The sequence below is a fragment of the Scylla paramamosain genome, chromosome 18 (assembly GCF_035594125.1).
Source record: "Scylla paramamosain isolate STU-SP2022 chromosome 18, ASM3559412v1, whole genome shotgun sequence".
Classification (NCBI taxonomy): domain Eukaryota; kingdom Metazoa; phylum Arthropoda; class Malacostraca; order Decapoda; family Portunidae; genus Scylla; species Scylla paramamosain.
Window position 1 is genome coordinate 4032501 of NC_087168.1, and position 23411 is coordinate 4055911.

At 43.2% G+C, this 23411-nt stretch overlaps 1 protein-coding gene and 1 long non-coding RNA gene across 3 annotated transcripts in view; one reads left to right on the plus strand and one right to left on the minus strand.

The window, feature by feature from the left end:
* Window positions 1-18399, minus strand: part of LOC135109031 (la-related protein 1-like) — a 95027-nt gene extending 76628 nt beyond the window's left edge. Inside the window, 1 exon segment of the mRNA XM_064020015.1 lies at window positions 17498-18399. Within this exon segment, the coding sequence (XP_063876085.1) occupies window positions 17498-18179 (682 nt within the window). The 5' untranslated portion in view covers window positions 18180-18399.
* Window positions 7248-12576, plus strand: LOC135109033 (uncharacterized). 2 transcript variants are annotated; one of them, XR_010272552.1, is made up of 2 exons: window positions 7248-7699; window positions 11453-12576. It is a non-coding gene; the product is annotated as an uncharacterized LOC135109033 (long non-coding RNA). The 2 variants fall into 2 exon arrangements; XR_010272554.1 differs by lacking the exon at window positions 7248-7699 and adding an exon at window positions 9068-9160.
* Window positions 18400-23411: the final 5012 nt, after the last annotated feature.

A 23411-nucleotide genomic window follows, 5' to 3' on the forward strand; every position in this document is an offset into this window, starting at 1 on the left:
GCTTCCAGCACGAGAGCCTACATAACCTCGCCAGTTGTGGTTAGTTTGTTATGGTACAGCACACTGGGACTCTGCGATGGATGGATGGATGGATGGATCTCTCTCTCTCTCTCTCTCTCTCTCTCTCTCTCTCTCTCTCTCTCTCTCTCTCTCTCTCTCTCTCATCCAAACTCCTTTCTCTTACACATTTAATTCTCGTTTCCTCTCTCTCTCTCTCTCTCTCTCTCTCTCTCTCTCTCTCTCTCTCTCTCTCTCTCTCTCTCTCTCTCTCATCCAAACTCCTTTCTCTTACACATTTAATTCTCGTTTCTTCTCTCTCTCTCTCTCTCTCTCTCTCTCTCTCTCTCTCTCTCTCTCTCTCTCTCTCTCTCTCTCTCTCATTCAAACTCCTTTCTCTTATAAGTAATTCTCTCATTCAAACTCCTTTCTCTCTCTCTCTCTCTCTCTCTCTCTCTCTCTCTCTCTCTCTCTCTCTCTCTCTCTCTCTCTCTCTCATTCAAACTCCTTTCTCTTACAAGTAATTCCCGTGTCCTGTCTTTTACACCCCCCTCCCTCTCTATCTCTCACATCGAAACTACAGGAGCAGAAGCAGGGGCAGCAGCAACAAGCGCCTCAAGGCCGGGCTATCTGTCACCCTTGCTTCAGCGATACACGTTATCTGTAGTATTGCCTCGACTCGCCTCCCGACACTGCTTGCTACACGTGTACTTACTCCACTGACTCTTAAAAAACCACGTAATCTCTAACCCTTTATTTGCTACCTGGCACATCTTTCATTACCAACCACTGAGAGACGTTTCCTTGCTCCTAAATTGCAAAGTTTACTCCTCTTGTCCCTTTCTTTCCTGTACAGTAGCTCCCTAAACTCTCTTTGAAGTGTGATGTGAATTGCGGTGTAATGAACACAATGAAATCTGCCGCCTGATCACGTGTCGCGTCGGTAAGGTTGGTATGTCTGGCTCGACGTGATGCTGATATGCCGATCTATTTCCCAGGGCATAATAGACGGCTGCTATCCCTAGTGTGCAGGGCTGCCAACTGTTGCCGCCGTAATCTTTAAATGTGTCAAATAATATCGTCCACTGTCAGAATGTGGGATAGTATGATAGTTTAGGGAGGTGCTGTGCGTGGCTTTCAAGATTCCATACAATGCCTTTTTTCCAGAAGGCACAAAAACTCTTCTCTCTGAATTTGGCAGCATTTTCATAGTCTATACTTGAACTAAGACTACATGAGTTTATTAAGTTCCGTGACAGGTCTCTTACAGTTCGCGAAGTGCTGTGTGTGTGTGTGTGTGTGTGTGTGTGTGTGTGTGTGTGTGTGTGTGTGTGTGTGTGTGTGTGTGTGTGTGTGTGTGTGTGTGTGTGTGTGCCTCGTAATATTCTTAAAATTGAAAAATAAGTTCTACTATGCAATTTCAGCTTACAATAGACTATTTTTATAAGTAGCAGAACGTCATCCGGATTTAAGACATTTCCAGAACCACTAAACCATTCAGAACCATTAGACACCTACAGGCTTACTTTCACAACCTTATAAAAAATGCATATATTTTTTTTCGGATTAGAAACAGGACATTAAACTTATAAAAACACTGGATAAAAAAACACTGTATACATATATATTTTCTTCGGATTAAAAACAGAATATTTAACTCCTTCATTGCTACACAGAGTTTCCCCTTCAATAGCTATAACGTATCAGACTCTGTGCTAACCTCTCATAAACACAAAAATGACCATCTGTTTTCTCTTTTTCCTCTCACGTGTCTCTACGCAAACCATTTTAACAGTGCTAAGAAGGTCACCGAAAGACGGCAGTACCAGTAAAAGGTTTAAATCTCCCCCCGGCCATTGTTTGCATCCCTTGAGCGGCTTCCAAACAGGCCATTTAATTTTCTCTCAGGTATCTGTTTCTAGCGGCAGGACATTTAAACACGTCTCTAGTGTGGCTTACAAAACGCCATTTAATTTCGCTCAGGTGGCTTTACGTAGCGGCAGGCCATTTAAAGTCCTCTATGGTGACTTAGAAACGGGCCTTTTAATATTTCCCCTTTCCCCAGACTGTTGTTTGTAATGGTAGGTCATTTGAATAGATCCCTTGACCGGCCATTTAAACAGTACCCTTAGACTTAGAAACAGGCATTTAATTTTCCCTCAGGTGGGTATTTGTATCACCCGGCCATTTAAAAAAGTCTACGGCCGATAGATTAGTATACATCACTTGGGTTGGTGGCAATACTTAGACAGGCCATTTCAAGTATCATCTTAGACTGCTCTCCATCACTTAATCACTCTGAGACCTCTTTACTTATCCTGCAGTCACGTCCAGTCTTTAAGCTGGCTACAAATGGCAAAATATATTCTTTTTAATCCCTTTCTTTCTTATAGATGTTTTTTTTTAAGAGATTTCATGCATTACTTCTGATGCTGTTAATTGTTTCGTGTCGCAGTGAGAGAGAGAGAGAGAGAGAGAGAGAGAGAGAGAGAGAGAGAGAGAGAGAGAGAGAGAGAGAGAGAGAGAGAGAGAGAGAGAGAGAGAGAGAGAGAGAGAGAGAGAAACACTAAATAACAAAAGAAAATGACAGGAAATTAAACGAAAGATAAACTGGAATCCCAAGGCCGGTGCACTGTCAGTTTTCTCCCTAGGGCGGCTCACTGGCACTGTTTAAAGGGAAAGACCATTTAAATTTACATAAGACCATTTACTGCCACTCCAGGCCATTTAAACACGTGCCTAGGATGACTGATTCGGTATGTTAACATTTTCCCTGGAGCGCCTTGCAGGTCCCAATGCTGCCCCTTGAGCTGGAGGCAAGACACGGGACCATATTCTTAACACTTAATGCGCCGTACCTCCACTATTTTCAGAAGACTCTAGTTGAAGTTACACGGGTTTCTAAGGGTGATTTTATGGTAATGGGACAAATTAGCAAGATTTCTACATTATTAACAGGAGAAACAGTTTTGGGAACCCGGCTAATCATCTCTGTGGTCTTTGAATACAGTCGTGGTGAGAGAGCCAAGCGTTTCTGAATACTGAACACGGTTGCACAATGAGTCCCGTGAATGCGATGGTGGTGTGGGTCGTGACTGGCTGGCTGGGTGTCTGGGTGGCTGTTCCGAAGCTCAGCCGCTCTGCTATAATCACCTGGCACCATCCTAGTCACGTTCCCATGGCTGTAGTCGCAAGTCACATGTAAAAGCCACAGTCACTGAGTCACCGCCGCCTCAGCTTCTCCGCCATGTCATTTGGGTATTTCACTGGTATCCTTTAGTTATTATTCCAGTTTATTATTATCTTTTGGTTTCTCATTGTTCTTTTTGTTATCTTACTTTTTTTCCTATTAATTATTTCCTTTGTTTGTTTGTTTGTTTTTCAGTTTCTCTTTTGTTTAATTTTGTTAGTTCTCTTTTCTTATTTATTTATTTATTTACTTTTTTTTTGCTTTTCCTCGTTGTTTTGTTTACTTTTCCTTTTATTCGGTTCGTTTTATGTTTTATATATATATATTGTTTTTATTTTATTTAGTTAATTTTTCTATCAATACTTTCTTTGTCGTTACTTTGTTCTGTTTTCCTTCGTCATTCCTTTAGTTAATTTGCTTTCCTTTGTTATTCTAGTGTTTTTTTTTCTTTCCGTCTTTTAACCGTTATCTTATTTCTGTTAATCATTTCCTTTGTAATTCACATTTCCTCCCCCACTTAATTCTTTCCTTCGTCATTCATTCAATCTTTCACTACTTCCCTTTCTTATTCGCTATCAGAGTTTTCCATTCATCCTCAAATAACTACAGAGTAAAGTTTTTAATCCTTCCCTCGCGCTATTCATTTTTATTCTTCCATCATTTTTTTCCCTTTGTTATTCATTTCTTTACCTTTTTTTCCTCTCTATCAGACCTTCCTGTTGTCATTCGTTTAGTTTATCACTGTTTTCTTTGGTTATTTTTACGTGTCTTACTTTTCAACACATCCTTGCAACACCATACAGCTACAGGGACACTGGGAAAGGGGTAAAAAGAAGAAGAAGAAGAAGAAGAAGAAGAAGAAGAAGAAGAAGAAGAAGAAGAAGAAGAAGAAGAAGAAGAAGAAGAAGAAGAAGAAGAAGAAGAAGAAGAAGAAGAAGAAGAAGAACAACAAGAAGAAGAAGAAGAAGAACAACAACAACAACAACAACAACAACAACAACAACAACAACAAGACGAAGAAGGAGGAGGAGGAGGAAGAGGAGGACGGCACAAGAAGCTCCCCCTGACGATGCTAATCCCTAAAAGACTAAAGCAAGAATTAAACCTGACACTACTGATAATAACCTTTCTTTGATATAAATATTCCCCCTCAGAGACGTGACGCAGACAGGTCACAAAGGCCGCCTCGCTAGGTCACGTGTCATTTCCAATACATACAGGTGGACCACTCTGAGATGTTAATGTAGACCACACCTGGGAATGACTGACACCTGCTTCACCCCCCCACCCCCGCCCGCCCTTCCTCTCTCGCTCTCTCACTCCCATAAGACGCAAAATAAAAATACATAAATAAACATACAAAAAAATCACCGCCAAATATTACGGCACTATTTTTTTTTTTTATTCATTCATTTAAAATTACTATTATTATCTTATCTACCATCATCATCATCACTAGCAGAGCGCCACAGGGCAACGCATCACCACCCTTTCTAAACCTCACAAACCTCTGACCCTCTCAACCCCACGAGCGTCTCTTACCACCACCACCACCACCACCACCACTGCAACACCTGCTCAAATGAATGGACGTAAACAAGAAAGACAACGAGGTTAATTTCATCTTCGCTGAGCTACAGAGGTACGCGTTACAGAGACAGTACGAAAAATAAGAGTGTGAGCATACGTGAACGGGTTAAAACACCTGCGCTCCAACCCAACATCCAAATAAGGGAGTCCAAACTGTGCTATTGTTCCCTCCGAGTGGCTGTGTGCGCGAGGGAGGAGGAAGTTTAAATAGCTCCCTTGATCGTCCCTTGAGCGAGCCCCATGACTGCTACAGGTGAATGGAGAAAGGGGATCTGACAGGTATTTTAAACGCAATAGGGCATTTAACAAGGGTGACACAAGCAATTCTCACGGTCAGTAATCAGGATAGCATAAGAGGTAGTGGCTTCAAGCTTGTTATAGTTAGATTTAAAGAGACAGGAAGGAGTTGCTACTGAGTGGGGTACATGAATGGAGCAAACTCAGTAATCAGAGTGTTGGTGCCAGTCATTAGGGAGCCTTGAAAGATTATTATATTAATTTATGGGTAAAGATGATAGGTGGAAAGTTATGTTTCATGCAAGGACTGTCACGTGTAGGCCTGGTGGCTTCCTGCAGCTTCCCTTATTTTCTTATGTTCCAAATGCTGTGTTGCAAGTTCAGAGCATTTCAAGACCAAACTGACAGCAAAGGAAATGAGGAGTGTAGCAGCTCAAGTCTAGGAAGAGGTATGGATGGAGGTGACAGGTGTAAAAAGGTGTGTGTGTCTTGCAGGGACAGCCACGTCTAGGCCTGATGGCTTCTTGCAGCTTGCCTTAATTCCTCATGGCCTCTGATGCACTGGTTCATTCTTAGTGCTGTCCCGCCTCACCTGGGACAGCCGCAGCGTCAACACCACTATTACATACAAGTTCATCTATATCCAAATCTTCAGGCGGAAACAATGACGCGAACACGCCCAAGGAACTGCCTAGTCATCGCGGAGAAAGAAAGCAAGCAGGGTGGGGAAAAAATGTTGCTCGGACACCCAGCTTAGACCGGTTCAGTCGCCGCCGCCACTACTACTACTACCACCACCACCACCATCGCTACCCGCCGCGCCCACTCAAGCACAGGGAAACCATTACAAAAATATAGCGACGAAAAAAGGGAAAGAAATAAAAGCATGGATATATAAATGGATTAGTGAACAAAATGCAGCATTCTCCACAAAAAAAGGCATCCACCACCTTCCCGCAGCCACAGCATGAGGAAGCAGCCAACCCACGCCTCCTGCTGGAAATAGCCCGCTCTCTCTCTCTCTCTCTCTCTCTCTCTCTCTCTCTCTCTCTCTCTCTCTCTCTCTCTCTCTCTCTCTCTCGCCCACCCTTCCCCACGACTCGGGAAGAATGGCTATAAAGAGAAAGGTTCTGACCTGAGAACTACACCATTATCACACACACACACACACACACACACACACACACACACACACACACACACACACACACACACACACACACACACACACACACACACACACACACACACATTTTACGGATCACAGCCAGAAGTCAAATAACACATTAGATAATCCCATGAACATGAATATAACTTCAAATATCTCAACAAACAAAATAAGTGCATGTAAAAATCAACAGTCAACAAAACTTCACACCCACACACACACACACACACACACACACACACACACACACACAGAGCACATTCTCAAGCATCACGGGGTCTCATCAGGAGCATCCACCAAGCGTTATCATCAAGGATGTTCCCAAGAATGTGGTGGTACCTCAACATACCTTAAAAAGAAAAAAAAAAAAAAAAAAAAAAAAAGTCGATGAGGTGTGGTGCATGAAAACCCAGCTACTCATTTCCGTGGCCTTTTTCAACAGTCGGGAGAAAATAAAGTCCCCTTAGAACTCCTAGTAGTCATTTAAGTGGCCTTTATAAACGGTGAGGAGAGAATCAAGTGCTCTGCAACAGTACCAGTGTCGGGGAAGGCACACAGAGAACTACCACTAATCTGTGTGGTCTTCTTAAACACACCTCAAGAGAACAAAGCGATTTGGAACAGTATTAATAGGAGATACAGCACCAAGAGCACCATGCTAATAATGTGTGGCCTTTTAAAGAGTCCTCGGAGAAAAAGCCTTAGCGTATCTGTTAACAACTCACTTCCTCAGATTACGTTTTTTTATATAAGAGGTTCTGACCAAGGGCAGGAAAGGAAGAAAAATGTCCTTAAAGGAAAGAACCAAATGGGTTATCCAAAACTGTAGGCGTCTTGAAACCACCACCTTCAAAGAGTTAAGACTTGGAGCGAATACAGAAGCAGGCAGGGAGTTCCTGAGTTCACCATTGAAAGGGATGAAAGACTGAGAATACTTGTTAACTCTTGCACTGCGGAGGTGGATGACTTAATCAATTACTGGCTGCCAATAACGTACAGTTCCCACATTGCTTCGAAACAGCAGACCACAGACGGGCAGGCCACGTCGGGTGCCTCCCTGCAGCCCATACTTTGAGACCCTTCCTGCGCCGCACCTCCATCATTTCAAAAGGCACTACTAGAAGATGCAAGGGGTTTTAAGGGTGTTCTTACGGTTTTAATCAAAGGTTAACAAGATTCTACATCATTAAAAGAAGAAACAGTGTCTTAGGAACCCGGCTAATCATCTCTGTGGTTTTTTAAAATAGTCGTGGTGAGAGAGCAAAGCGTTTCTGAGTAAGAGCCAGTGTCGCGCGGCAGGGAAAGTGCCGTTGCCACACCGCCCCTCACCCTCACCTCGCCTTCACCCCACCAAGGCGACAGTGACAGAGGTCCAGGCACGCGCGGCACCGATAAGTCTGTGAACTGAGTATTGTGGGTGACAGGCGTGACGCGCAGTGACACCACTAATTACACAAGGCTATACACTGCCTGCTGACACCTGCCCGCCTGCCGCTGTCCACCACGCGGCCACTCAGGTCAGGTCTGGTTTGGTTTTGTCGGTGTTGGGTTAGATTTGGTTAGCTTGAGTTGGGTTGAGTTATGTTATAATAAGTCGGGTTCTCTCTCTCTCTCTCTCTCTCTCTCTCTCTCTCTCTCTCTCTCTCTCTCTCTCTCTCTCTCTCTCTCTCTCTCTCTCAAAGGAAGTGGAGTGTGCAAACAATGCATATAAACTGAAGAGAACAATACAATAACCTGATATTAAAAAGATTCGGGACATTACAAGCTTGACTCAACCCTGCAAACACACACACACACACACACATTGCGTAACGCCTGGCAAGGGAGGGAGGGTCAGTCAGTGGGCGGCAGGAAGGTAAGCCAAGAATAGAAACACTCTCCAACTTTATCTTTCTTTAGTGTTTCTTTATCAAAAGTCCGCGAGAGAGAGAGAGAGAGAGAGAGAGATTTGACTAGATAGTAGTAGTAGTAGTAGTAGTAGTAGTAGTGGTAGTAGTAGCAGTAGCAGTAGTAGTAGTAGTAGTAGTAGTAAAAAGCAGTATCATCATCATTCACTATCGAGACACACACACACACACACACACACACACACACACACACACCTTATCTATTCAGACGTTCCTTCGCCCCACTTGCTTTATTTACACATACACACACACACAGACACACACACCTTGACAAGGCCGCACGTCGACCTCACACACACACACACACCCGGGTACCGTCACCTGCCCTCCCTCCCTCCCTCCTCACCTCAAGCCAGTATGCAGAAACGCTTTGCTCTCTCACCACGTCTGTTTTCAAAGGCCACAGAGATGATTAGGCAGGTTCTCAAGAGTGTTTCTCCTATTAATAATGTACAAATATAACTGAATATCGCATAAATAGAGCGAGGAAACGTTGAAGATAAAGAACACAGGCCTTAGCTAGTTTGCTGTTTGTTCATGTGTGTTTGAAAGTTAGTGCAGAATCCTTGACAAACTACACTATTACCATCACGACAACACCCTTGAATGTCGTAGTGGCAGAGGAAAAAGGCATTTACGAATACATGCCTTAGCTACAGTTTGATTTCACTGGTACGCACTTCAAACCATATTCTGAAACACTCGCCGCATCTCGACTACTGGCTCTACATGAAGCTACACGGAGTTTTTATTTTCTTATGGTTGTAATGACAGATTAACAATATTCCCACTTTAATAAATGGGTGAAACACTTCTGACAACCCAGTTAGTCATCTCAGTGGCTTTTGAAAGTAATCGTGGTGGGAGCAAAGCATTTCACGGGTTTTTAAAGGCTTTATAACGTTCTAGTGAGAGCTGAACAACATTTCCATATTACGAACTGGAGAAATACGGGCCTTTGTCGCGCGGTACAGTACTACTCAGCAAAGCAACGTTACTTTCCCCAGAGACTAGCCACACCTACCTGCCTCGCACACCTGCCCGCTAAATACCTCGCACCTCAGATGAAAGGTGAGGAATAGACTGACAACAATTTTACTGATAGTCTATTTTTTTTCTTTTTTTTTTTTCCTGTAAGGTTTGGTTTGGTTTGGTTTGGTTCGGTTTGGCTTCAGTTACTTTGCGTTGGGTTGGGCATGGTTAGATTGGGTAGGGAGGGATAGGTTGTGTTGTTAGGTTTAGTTAGGGTGGCTTGGGTTGAGTCGGGTTAAATCTGGTTATGTTACTCTGAGTTGGGTTTTGATTAATTAACTTTGTCAATTCCACACGCCTCACTCACATGAAACATTCCTTCTTCATGAACTTGTGTACGAGAATAAACCTTTTTACTACTGAAATGACAGGGTGATGTTTATTTATTTTTTTATTTTTCTCTATGATGTATGGGGTTGTGCTCATTAGGGGACTATGTAAGGTGATGATGGTGGTGGTGGTGGTGGTGGTAGTAGTAGTAGTAGTAGTAGTAGTAGTAGTAGTAGTAGTAGTAGTAGTAGTAGTAGTAGTAGTAGTAGTAGTAGTAGTAGTGGTGGTGGTGGTGGTGGTGGTGGTGGTGGCGGTAGTAGTAGTAGTAGTAGTAGTAGTAGTAACAGCTGCAGCAGTAACAGTAGTCAAAACAGTAATAATAATAACAGCAGCAGCAGCAGCAGGAGCAGTATATCTAGCTGACAGCACAGAGCAATAACCTGAAGTGTCACTGCCTTGTACTTCTGACAGCAGGAGCAGCAACAAACACACTTGCACATCCTTATCAACTTTTCCCTTTCTTTTTCCATGACAGCCTCTCCTTGTTAACTTTTTTCGCTCTCCTTTTTCCATTACAGCCCCTCCTCCCTCAGCACCCACCACCTAACACATCTACACATCCTGATCAACTTTTTTCCCTCTCTTTTTTTCCATTACAGCTCCCTCCTACCACCTTCTTACCTGGCTAACTTTGTGCTGGTCATCTCAAAAGTGCTGGTCATGCAAACACTTTTACAAGGCACTTCCAGTCATGCCTATCCAGTCTGGTATTACATTCACCCTCCATTGCAACCTAATCTGCCCATTATTCGCAGTACAGTCTAGCCACTACCTATAACTACATTCTTTCACTGTCTTGTTAATCCCTTGGCTGGTCATGTTTCATCTAAGGTCCATACAGTGAAACAAATCCACACCACACATCCTGTACTTTCAAGGGGCTCTGGTTGAAGTTGCACGGGTTTTCAGGTGCGTTTTTATGGTTGTAGTGACAGGTTAACATTTCTACACTACTCACATGTGTTGTCTTTCAAAGCCATGATAAAGATTTGCACAAAACAATATTATTTAGCACAGCGAATGAGGTTAAGTGTTCTAGTGTCTTTTCCTCACTTTCTTTTTTTTATTTTCTTTATTTTTCCATGTCATTATTACGTCTTTGTTTACTACTAGCTTGGCGGAGGTCAGCTGTGGGGGAAACAATACCTAACTAGCAACATTTCAATATGTCACCCCTGAAACAAACTCCCAAGTGCTAGCGTCTCTTCTTCCCTGTCATTTACTTTCCATTTCTCTACATACCACCACGCCTCTGTTCACTAGCTTTGATAACGACACTGTGGGAGGGGAACAACACCTATACAAACACAGTAACTAGCAATGTTTCTATTTGTCATCCATAAAACTGACCTCCCAAATAAATAAATAGGTACATGGATACATTAAAAATAAATAAATAAATAAATAAATAAATAAATAAATAAAAAACTGATACCTATATACTTATATGAAGGATACACATTTCTATTTGTCACCCATAAAAGCAACTCCCACCAGCACAAAACATTCCCCAAGTAAATCAATAAATACATGGATACACAGTAAATACAGGAGAGAGAGAGAGAGAGAGAGAGAGAGAGAGAGAGAGAGAGAGAGAGAGAGAGAGAGAGAGAGAGAGAGAGAGAGAGAGAGAGAGAGAGAGAGAGAGAGAGAGAGAGAGAGAGAGAGAATACTAAGAGGATGCAACACATGTATTTGTCAGCTATAAAACCAACAGGGAAGAGCACAAAACTTTACCAAATATATATAGACACATCAAGACTTTCCCAAACATATAAATAGACACAGACACATCATAAAACACAAAAAACAAAGAAATTATGACATGCAATTATAGGATGCAGCTTCAAACATTTATGTCTGTCACTCATAAAACAAGCAAAACTAAATTAACATACATGGATACATAAAAAAAAAAAAAAAAAAGAAGAAAATGAATAATACAAGGACAGAATACAACTTAACACTTTATCTAACAACCTCCTTCCTTCCCCCTCACAGTCACCAAGCATGTCTGATGACTGCATGCCTGACAGCTTCCCTCCCTGACACCATGCCTCCCCAATGACCGTCCCCCCCCTCAGGACACTCCTACATGGCTGCAAGGACTATTCATCTATATAAGGATTGTGTTTCAGGTGTGATTGTGCTAATACACTAGAGGTCTTAATGCTGTACAAGGTAAGTTTGAAAGCCTCTAGAGGTGCTTATGTTATGTATAATTCCTGAGCCCCTGAGTGTAGTAAGCTGTCCACAAGACTGTCCCTTTCCACCAGGGGCTGACAGGGGTGAGAGTGTGAGTGATGTGTGTATGAGGATGTGGTGCTTAGCCTGGGCCATCCTGTGTGGGATAGATACTTTGTCATCTTCCAGCCAATAAGAGCAGCACAATGTTGTAAACGGTGTCAATGCATACTTGTGGTGACGGGACAATCAAGGGTGACCGAATCACCTCGGCCTCAGTGATCATCTTGGCCTGAATGGTAACAATGCAACAGTTAACCAGTATTCTCAATCATTCATCCCTTACTCTGGTAAACTTTGGAACTCACTGCCTGCTTCTGTATTTCCTCCTTCATATGATGAATTCTTTCAAGAGGAAGGTCTCAAGACACTTATCCTTTTTTTTTCCTCACTCCCTTGGCCAGTGTCCCTCTTACAAAAAAGCTCACTCCAGAGTCCCAGCAGGGGCTCACAGTGCCTCACAGTGCCTGTCCACCTCATGGCCTTCAGGTCACCTCAGTGCCTCCCTGATGCCACTGTCCTTCACACTCCACATGCAGACGTGACAATCAAATATTTTGGATGACCCTTTTCGACCTTTCATTAGGGACTGCCACTTCTGTGGGTTCACTTTTTGTTGCCCCAGGCCAGTGCCTCTCTTACAGAAAATGCTCTTGGTTTATAATACATATGATATTTTTCTTATTTCCATTTGTGTTCTTCCATGTGTGTGTGTGTGTGTGTGTGTGTGTGTGTGTGTGTGTGTGTGTGTGTGTGTGTGTGTGTGTGTGTGTGTGTATGTGTGTGTGTGTGTGTGTGTGTATGTGTGTGTGTGTGTGTGTATGTGTGTGTGTGTGTGTGTGTGTGTGTGTGTGTGTGTGTGTGTGTGTGTGTGTGTGTGTGTGTGTGTGTGTGTGTTCCAAATTCAAGAAAACAATCACTGAAACTATTTCATAAGAAAATGCAAACTTCTTTTTTTACAAAGAAAGAAAATATACATATAATGAAATGATCATGATTCTTAGGTTTTGCCTAATCATTCAATTGTTTGATTCAAACAAGGTATTTCAGTGTGTGTGTGTGTGTGTGTGTGTGTGTGTGTGTGTGTGTGTGTGTGTGTGTGTGTGTGTGTGTGTGATCAGCTCTGTCAAAACACATGTCCTCCTCACAACGGGATCACGATTGGCACCACAACAAGGAAGGGGGACCCCCAGCACAGCACCAGTCAGCTCATCACAGTGTGTGCCACCACGCCTCCCATCCCTCACTACCAACACCGCACACCCCCACGCCCTGCTGCTGAGTGGTGGGTGTGGTGCTGAAGGCTGCTGCACAGGGCCACACCCCCACAGTTGCATCCACTACTTGAATGATGTAGTAGGGCATTCCACAAGACTGTCCCTTTCCACCTGGGGCCAATGGGGCCAGGAGTGTGCATGATGTTCATACCTAACTGTATTGTATAGGACTGAGTCAAGCCCGTGTGCATACGAGTGTGTGGTGCTTTGTCTGGGCTACTCAGCATAGGACTGCTGGCCTGGTACACAGATAGCAAGATACTTGAGTGTTAGCCTCACTGATGGAAAATGTAGGTCATAAAGACTGATGTGATGATAGTGATGACATCAATTTGAGTACATACTGTTAAGCCAACACTACACTGGACTTGTCTTGCAGCCAGCCGAGTGTGTGTCTGCCTGCTGGTGACACAAGCACACCATCTTTATTTTTGTTGCCCTTCCTGGTTCCATTTCTGCTAAATATAACATGTGGAATAGAGCAAGCTTCTTTTCCTGTTCATGTGGATGGTGTTACTTCAAGTTCATTTAGTGCTAGCCAAGGTTACAAGTGAGCACCGTCTCTGCTATCAAGAAACTGCCACAAGCCAACACTACACACTTCCAGAGTGTGAGCCAAACACTGTGCCAGAGCTACACAGGCTACACTTCCTTCATTAACCACAGTGCATAATGACTGAGAACCATAAGGAGGATGGTGTCATGGTGTGTCTACTGTAGTGAAGGACATCCAAACTGGCAACTTGATGCACAGGTAGGCAACTCAAACCCTCCCACTGAACCATCCACATCAAAACATGCAGCTACGCCAGCCTCACAGCTTGTCAGGTGTAATGCCACCTCTTGTCTGCAGGTCAAAACTGAGTACTAGCCTGAGGTGTGGCTTCGTCAGTGACGCCGGGATGCAAGCCACAACTCTCCCGCCAAGTGTGTGGGCACACTGCCAGATGTGAAGGAATTCAAAACATTTTGCTCCCAGTGGTTGAGAAGAAGGGTTTCTGAGAATAAACAAATGCCGTCCAGTGCATCACACAGACAAATTTCTTGACCTCCAATGTAGACAAGTTGGCCGTCATCCATGTGACAGCTGCTAAATGACAAGTGTTTATTACCAAGATTAAGACAACATACTGCTTCACAAGTCCACCAACAAATATTCATAATGACTCCCTGGGATGCTGAATGTGCAAATCTCCATAAGCATTACTCTGACTCACAGAGCATTCAGAGGTGACAAAGTGAAATGAAAGGAATCAGCTGCTGCAGGAAGGAAGCTGTGCTTGCAGTAATTGTGATGCAATCACAAAGCTGATCTGAATGCAAACTTTCCAAGAGGTGATCCCAGTGGCTAGGGACGGTGGTGGCACCTTGAGGGTCACAGCCTTGCACTGCAATGCCAATGCCACACTCACCACAGGTCATTTCATGGGGCTGCTGCTGCTGCTGCTGCTTCTCATTATTATTATTATTATTATTATTATTATTATTACTATTATTGTTATTATATATATATTTTTTATCATTTTTATCCCAGATGTTAAATAGTATCATCACTATCCTTATCATCATAATTCTTAATAACTATAACGAATATGTAACTGAAATTAACAATTTCGCAATTAATTAACAAGTTGTAAAATACAGAGGGTGTGGTACTCACTAAGGAAAACATGCTTGTACATAATTATAAATAGATATTACAATAATTACCATTGAATAATAATAATCATGGAATATAACATTTTGATATCCCATTTTGCATAATTATCAAGAGTGAGTAAGGAAGGAGCCAGTCCCATACCAAGCGTATACAGCAGCACGTCAGCAGCACGTCGTGCATCACTCGACACAGCCACCACCGCTGGGCTGAGGTGGCGCGGCAGCCTGCACCACAGGAGCACCGGCTGCCGGCCCACTGGTGCAACAAACAACACAATCTTGGCACTCTACAAAGTACTCAGCTAAAAATGCTCCACAGAAGCTGCCACCACCACAACTAAAACCAATACAAAAATAAAGAAGTTAACTCAAGGCAGGCAACAATTACCATTATGGCTTTTGAACAAACCCCAGCAATGCTGTATCTGTGTGTGTGTGTGTGTGTGTGTGTGTGTGTGTGTGTGTGTGTGTGTGTCAGAGCCTATTACTATTATAGTGACTGTTGTTAGTATTAATTCTGACATTTATGTGTGCCCCTACCATAACAGTCTGTGACTGGTCCTGCACCAGCACAAACTTCCTGCATTCCACTCTTGCTGCCAGCACAGGCCACACAGCCCACAGGCCACACATGCAGCAGCCTCTGAGGCTCAGCCAGGCCACTATTCACTATGGACTATGAACTTGGGCATGTACTGAAAGTTGTGAAGATGCCTGAATACTCTCACAGGCTCAATAAATAAACACATTCAGCATACGGCCTGGCATAACAATGATGTAAAAGCAAATTTTCTCAAGGCAAAAAAGCAAGTTTATGTTGGCATTCTATGTATGACTGGCATGTATGTAGATTTTGAGCTCCCCTCCCCTTCCCTTCCCCTCATCAGCTTCCTGGCATGACAAGTGTTCTTGTAAGACTAGTGACAGGACAATCAAGCCTGACCAAAGTGAAGATAACTTGCTATTCAGAGAAAAGAAAGCAAAATGTACTGGAATACATCAACACAAGTCAAAGCAGTCGGAACGTCCCTCAGACAACAGGAGAATAAGATCACCATGCGCCAGTAAATGCAATGACCACAGAGAGTACAAGTAGGTGATGTGTAATCCAGTGTCACAACCCAAGAGTGACAACATTCCCTTGGCTTTCAGGGACAACAACTCAACGAACATAAAGAAATGTTAGACCCAATGTGGCTAAACAGAGAAGAGAAAAGAAGCTATACTCTAAACAAATATATACAAGAACTGTCAATACAAAGACTATGGCTCTGCATCTACATATACTACGTGGGCTGAACTGGCAGGTGACAAGTCTGATTCACATACACCGTGTGTCCTGTCAAGCATCCTGTCTGCAGCTGCTTCCTCTTATGGCTCCACACAAACTGAACCTGCAAATGTACACAACTCTGATCTGTCGCCACTCACACCACCTAGGCGATCACCGAGGCTCATGTGGAAATAGCCTGTCTACTCACCTCAAGAGGGCAAAAATATGATATTTTTTTCAAGTTGTTACCCAGACAATGAAGGGATCAACAGTGAAATTAACCAAATGAATTAATCTAAAACTAACCTAACCTAGGCCTTGGAAATAACTTTAGCCAAACTCCAACACAATGACTTAATTTCTAGGCAAAAATATGGTGCTTTTCAAATTGTTATCTATACAATGAAGGGATGAACTAGGAAATTAAGCAATTAATCTAAACCTAACCAAGCCCTCAGATGAAAAAAGTAACATTGCTTCAATATCATCTGCTACAACTGTCCTGCCATTAAACAAGCAAACCAGCTGAGATCCACACAGCATCCCTGCGTCTGCTGTACCACACCAGTACCACACCACACACCAAACCAGTACCACACCATACACAAACATCAAACTTAATAAAGGAAAACATAAGTGTTGTAAAAGTAGAAGACGGCACAGCAGCGGCAAAAACAACAACTACAACAAGGACAGTGACGAAGGCAGTCCAGCCCTCCACAATGGACACACCGACACCCTCCCTTCCCAATGTACCACCGACAAAATGTGTCATGACATCAAGTGCACCACACAGTGGCATGCACACATGCACAACAATATTAAGACTCTTGCCATCGGTAAAAGAATTCGGTAAATTTATAGTTTAAGCCAATGTCCCCCAATCTCTACCCACGGCCCACGGCGTTATTATTAATTTCCGACAAGTAGTGTAATCATTAGAAATGTGAATAGTGAGAAGAACAAAATGAGGTAGGTTATTACCACGTAGTGTGTAATGGCTTAAACTATAATAAAACCCTAACCTAACCTAACAACTGAAGTTCAGGCAACAATACACCATTTATGTTTACCTGTGGACTTAAAAAAAGTTGAGAGCGCTGTGCATTCCCAGGCCTATTGTGGCGTTATTATTAATTTCCGACAAGTAGTGTAATCATTAGAAATGATGTGAATAGTGAGAAGAACAAAATGAGGTAGGTTATTACCATGTAGTGTGTAATGGCTTAAACTATAATAAAACCAAGAATTCAAAGAAAACATTAAGGTTGAAAAATATTAAAAGTTCCACCATTTGAAGAGTTGCTGAGGCAAAGTCCACTGGGCGGTGCACAGGCTGAGTGCACAGGTCTGCAACAGCCAGGCACTCTGGGCCAGGCGTGCCTGACGAGCCTGGCTGTGTTGGGTGAGTTAGCCACTCTGGGGCCAGCTGTGAGAGTTGATTAGTGAGAAGTGGGGCTTGGCCTCAGGACAGCACTGTACTTGTGTCACTGTCACCTGTGAGACGACCACTGCCACACAACAAGCGTGACACACCCCACCCCCTCCCCGCCTCACACCTCCAACAAACAGAACATGACCGCCAGTACTTACTAGCTACTGGTGCTTGTGCTGGAGCTGCTGCTGGTGCTAGTGCTGCAGGTAGTGGTGGTGCTGGTGCTGCAGGGGCAGGGGTGTCCCCAGCCTTGGCGAGGGCGGGGGCAGCTGGAGAGTTCTGCCTCTTCTCCCAGATGTTGACCCTCGGGGCGGGCGCGGGCACGTAATGCACCTTTTCCTCCACCTCCATCTCCGCCACCGCCACGCCTTCCTCCACTGCCTCCTCCTCCCCCTCTGGCCCGTTCAGCTGCTTCGGGGCCAGCTCCCTGCTAGGCTTCTTACCACCCCTGCCCCTGGGCACGCCCTCGCCGCCCCTGTCATGCCGCGGCTCCCACTCGGCGTACTCCCGCCGCCCGCCGCGCCCGCCCTTGCGCCCGCCGCGGGCGCCCTCCTTCCTCCTGGCCCGGTCCTTCTTGTTGCGAATCTCGGTGAATTGGGACAGTTCCTCGGGGTCCAAGTCAGCGCCAAGGGCCTCCCCGGGCGGCGCGGTGACCTCACATGGCCTGGTCACAGCTGCACCCTCGGCACACTCCTGACTCACCGGTTTCTCCTCGGCGGCTGGCTTGCTGGCCTCCCCTGGGGTGTCATTCTTCCCCCCGCCGACAATGCCAGCCCAGGATGACGTCCCAGATTTGTCTTTTCCACCACGACCACTACAACTGTCTGTCTGCGTCGCCATATTCCAGACACTCGCCACAATATCACCACAAAATCTCTTATTTTCAGCTTGACTCGACGAACACTTGCGCCAGTCAGCCGCACTAGCCACAGAGCTGTGTCATATAACCATTATCAACGCGGACAGGTCTATAGGAGCGAGAATATGGAGATAATTCCATGTGCCTCCTCCCATGCGTCCTCCTGCTCCCCTCGGGACAGCATGGTAGAGCCGCGCAGGGGCTGCCGGGCCGCCCCGCTCTCTGCCGCCCTGCACCACACACGCCAAACTCTATTGACGCTACTCACCACACTCTCTAATCGAATTTCACACCATGTCTTCTAATCACACTATTCCATGGTTATAAACTGGTCCAAGTAAGGATTTACATATGGGTGTAGCTTTGTCTAGCCATCCCTTCGCAGCTCTCGAGGCAGATCATGTTTGTGTTGGATAAAGGGAATCCAATTCCCAGTAGGCGCACGGATGCCGCTCCTGATGGAATCTCTTCCGCTATGTCTCAGCCTCTCGATTGTCCATTTTCATAAGAACGTGAAAAAAGGAACATTTTCAGGATATTTGAAAAGGGTTTACCTTGCGAACTTTAATGCGATGTATATTAATGCAGCTGTATTGAAGGGTGGGGGACGGCTGGCCAAACACCCCCGGGCCAGACTGTTCATTAGGCGCGCTATTAAATGTCCCCCTCCAATTTTCATTGTCATTGATTTTACGTTCCGGAATGTGTATGATGATTTTAATTATTCTTATTGAAATGCATCAGGATACAGATCAATGAGAAACACAAACGCTATAAACATAAGGAGTAAAAATAATTTAATGATCTGTAAACTGTCTTTCTAAGTTTACTTCTCATTGACTTCAAGCGCTACCTAGAATCCATATATGATGATAATGAATATTCTTAATGAGCTGTCTGGAATAAGTTCATCAGGCTATAAGTAAAACAGAAATAAGCCATATAAACATAGCTACGAGTAGAAATAAATGAAAGAACCGCAAAATCTCTTTCCAAGTTTCCCTCATTGATTTATGTGCTAGTACTGATACTGTGCTTTGTAATGCACCAAGACAAAAATAAACCAGAAAAAATAAGCCCTTTAAACATATTCATGAGTAACAGTGAAATGGAACTTGGTGGGAATTAATTTCTGGTGGGACTTCCCCCCCCCCCCCAACAACAACGTACAGGAAAGAACGATCGATTTGATATGGGCGTGACAGCAGGATCATGTAGAGCCACTGGGCTGGAGGAATACTGTCACCTTATTCCCGGTATTCTGAATCGCTTAGCTTTCTCACCGTATGACTATTTTCAAGACCACATATATGCTTATATAAGTTCTTAACTGTTTATCCTGTTAATAAGGCAGAAATCTTGCTAATGTCACTAAAACCATAAAAAAAAAACCCCTTTTAAAAACCCTTGTAAATTCAACTAGAGCCTTTTGAAAGTAGTGCAGGTGAGGCCAATTGTGTTTCAGAATAGTTATGGTCCAATATAAGGAGAGACAAAAGGAAAGGACCGGTGACCTCTAGCTTCCACAATTCCTGTTTCTTTTCCTAGTGAAATGAGTAGGACATTTAAAGTCTTGACTGCTCCATCTGATTGATAATAACAACGAACCATGAGTGATCTTAAGGAACAGAAATGAGTGGTTTAAGGGGATATAACAAGGATGACAAGCAAAATCCTCAGGGTCAGTAGTTAGATGAGACAAGAAATAATGGGTTCAAGCTTAATAACGTTCAAAATAAAAGGGAATTAGTGATCAAATAGAGTGGTAGGTGAGTGGAATAGACTCAGTAATCAGGATCGTAATAGGGAGCATTAAAGGACTAGATTAGTTCATGAATGAGGATGTAAGGTGAAAATAGATGTTTCATGTAGTGCTGATGGCTACTAGTACTTTCCCATATTTGTTATAAGGTTTTCATTGGTCCATTTCATCTTTTACTACCAGTTGATGTCTTTCTGAACTATCACTGAAACTATACCAGCCCATTTCATTAACATCACGGAGAAGCCCACAGCAGCAAAGGACCTATATTCTCCTCCATGTACCCCATCAGCCTTGCATTAATAGTACTGACTGATTTATTTATATTTACTTTTTTTTTCAATACTACTTGAGTATAAATATGATGCTGCAGTTGGCTTTACATATCAAGAGAGAGAGAGAGAGAGAGAGAGAGAGAGAGAGAGAGAGAGAGAGAGAGAGAGAGAAACATACACAACTTTTATTAGCTGTCTCATCCATCACATTCCTTCCACATCTTTGCCTGTCTCTACGCTCCACCTGTCAGTCTCAGCAGCACCATCCATTCACTTCCTATTCTTCCAGCCATTTCCTCTATACTTAATAACACTGTCTACATTGCTCACTATCTGCATTGTCTCCTTCATATCCCTCATTTTCAAGTATTACATGTTCAAATACTTTTATCTTTTCCCACATCATACAACTGACATTGTTAGTACATGAATGTTTTGTAGCTCCTGGTATCCAGCACACTCCCCATGCTGGAGTTCAACACCCAGGCTGCCATCAAATTGCCTCTCAGACTTAAAGGTCTCTCTCTTTTATGCCATTTAATTTTCATTTTAAGGAAGGCGTTGATTTATTTTTGAGAAGGTTAAGAAGGCCTCACCTTGAGTGAATGAACTGTGTGAAGAGAGCACCGAATGAGAGAGGAATGACAGTGCAGCAAGCAAGAGTGATTGTGTGTGACAGAGATGAATGGAGGGTGACAGTGGTGAGTGCATGAAAATGACATGGTTTTGTCAACCCAAGGGAGGGCTGTCAGTGCATTTGGTGGGCCAATGGGCATATGGACCGATTTAGAATGCAGGGCACTCCATAGGAAGTACCCTGCATCTGATGTGGTATCAGGATTAAGGTGCAGGATAGGGAACAGTCTCATTATGAAGGGCAGAGGTAAACCAATGGATGCTGTCAGGCCTTACTGTGGCCAGCTGTGCTATGCCTAAGCTCCTGAGGTGTAGTGTGGTGGTCCATGAGACTGTCACTTCCTGCCAGGGACCAACAGGTATAAGAGTGTGAATGATGTGTGTGTATATGAGCGTGTGATGTTTTGTGTGGGCCACCCCATGTGGTATTGCTGGTCTGGTATACTGATTGATAGATTTTTATTTTGTCTCATATCATTCAGCTTCATGCATCTAATCATACCAGTGATTTTCTTCTTCCATTTCCTCACATCTAATTTCAATCCTTCTCTCAATATCATCCTCCATTCAACCACATTCTCTCTTTTCTAAAAATGGCTGGATGTATCAACATAATACACAGATCGCACTTCTTGGCTATCTTTACACACTCCTTACCTATTTGCTGTACACAATATTTAAAAGATGGATGTTTTGCTCTTCAAGTCATCTCCACTTCCTGTATTCCCGCTTTCTACCTCAAGGCTGCTTCCTTGTCCTTCCTGGAATATGCACCATCCCATATCTCCTCTCCAAGTCTGAAGTCTTATCTCTGGGTGTCAATCTTGCTACTTCAGTCAGTCCTATTTCCAGCTGATCCATCTAACTCCCATACCATACATGATGCTTGGAACAGCCACACTCATCTCTCAAACTTCTTCACATTCATGCTACACTCACTCAATTCAGTAACCAGCGAAGTTCCTCAGCTGACTCACTCTTCACTATCACATCATTGACACACACCAGTCACCATGTCGTTGTTAGTACCTGCTCTCAGCCTTATATTCACCATTCTCATGTTTACTAAAAGTTCCTCAATGTAGAAAGTTAACAGATGTGGGTGGCAGAATACATCCATGCATAACTCCTCACATACATTGTTACATCACCCAATCCATATTTTGTTCTTGCACCTACTAATTATGTGCATACTTTTTGTGATATTCATATGTTCTTCATTTATATCAAATTTCTCTAAAACTTTGCATCTGATTTCTTGACCTACTCTATAATGTGCCACCCCCCCAAAAAAAAAAAAAAAAAAAAAAAAAAAAAAAAAAAAAAAAAAAAAAAATTACATACAATATATTTCCATCTTTCAGTTGCCTGCCAATGATTTCATTCATAACAAACATTACTTTCTGCTCTTCTATCCATACATAAATAATTTTGCTATTTACCCAGCATAACACAGCAAAGAAAAGTCTCTATCAATTCCACCATGGCATTTGATTTATAGCTATCCAGTGTGTATCTATTCTTATAATGTTATCCTCCCTTATGCAGCACAGTCACTCTACTCATTTCCTTGGTACACACAACTTGTCTTCACTCTTGTGCATTCTGTACAAATTTCCATCCGGAACTGTTGTCTTTTACATTTACTCTAGTGACAATCTCAAAGCTTACATATATAATATCTTTTTTTCCTTTGAAAGGCTTACTACAAACCTCTTCTGTAACCTTCTCAGACTCACTTGGCACTGTTTCTCTTCCAGTCTCCTTCACACTCTCATTCCTGGTCCCCCAAATAAAAAAAAAATGACAATTTTGCCTTTCAATGCAGGAAAACTTGCAACCAGTTGGGTTTTTGGCCATACAAGCACCATATGAAATGAACCAACTGACTTACTTACACATTATGAACATGAATATGATACTCTCTCCTACATACATCATCTTCCTGATCCATTCCTGTTTCAAATTGCTCTTTCCATCTGATGTCTGACTGGGACCCAGAAATCAGCAGTGCCACTCCATCAAATCATCAGTTTTGTCATGACACATTTCACCTCATCCCAGCCATGCCCAGCACACAGCTTCAGCCCACACCTGCCTTGGATACTTGCTTCACAGTAATTCAATGAAGACCCTTCCTAATTCTGCTCACAATGTCACTGTCCACAGATTATGTCACATATTTTTAAATAGTCCTGCAACATTAACAAACCATATATCAATCCTCATGTTCTTCACTGGCTCTCAAGACTCTCATGTCTTGACAACTTTCTTCCCAACTCTTTTACACTCTCTGTTTCTCACAGCATGTCTTTTTTGTACAAACAAAGAATTATTAATCAAATATAAACAAGCACATAACATCTGTGTTCCCTTGGAAGACTTCTTAAGAAAAGGTGTCACACAATGGACAGATAATGCAACAGCTTTAGTGGCACTAGGTCAGTGAATGACTTGGTACGTGGTACAGTTCAATTCAATTCATTCTGGTCTGCAAGAAGAGTTCTTGATCTACGCCACTCAGCAATATGCCACAAGCC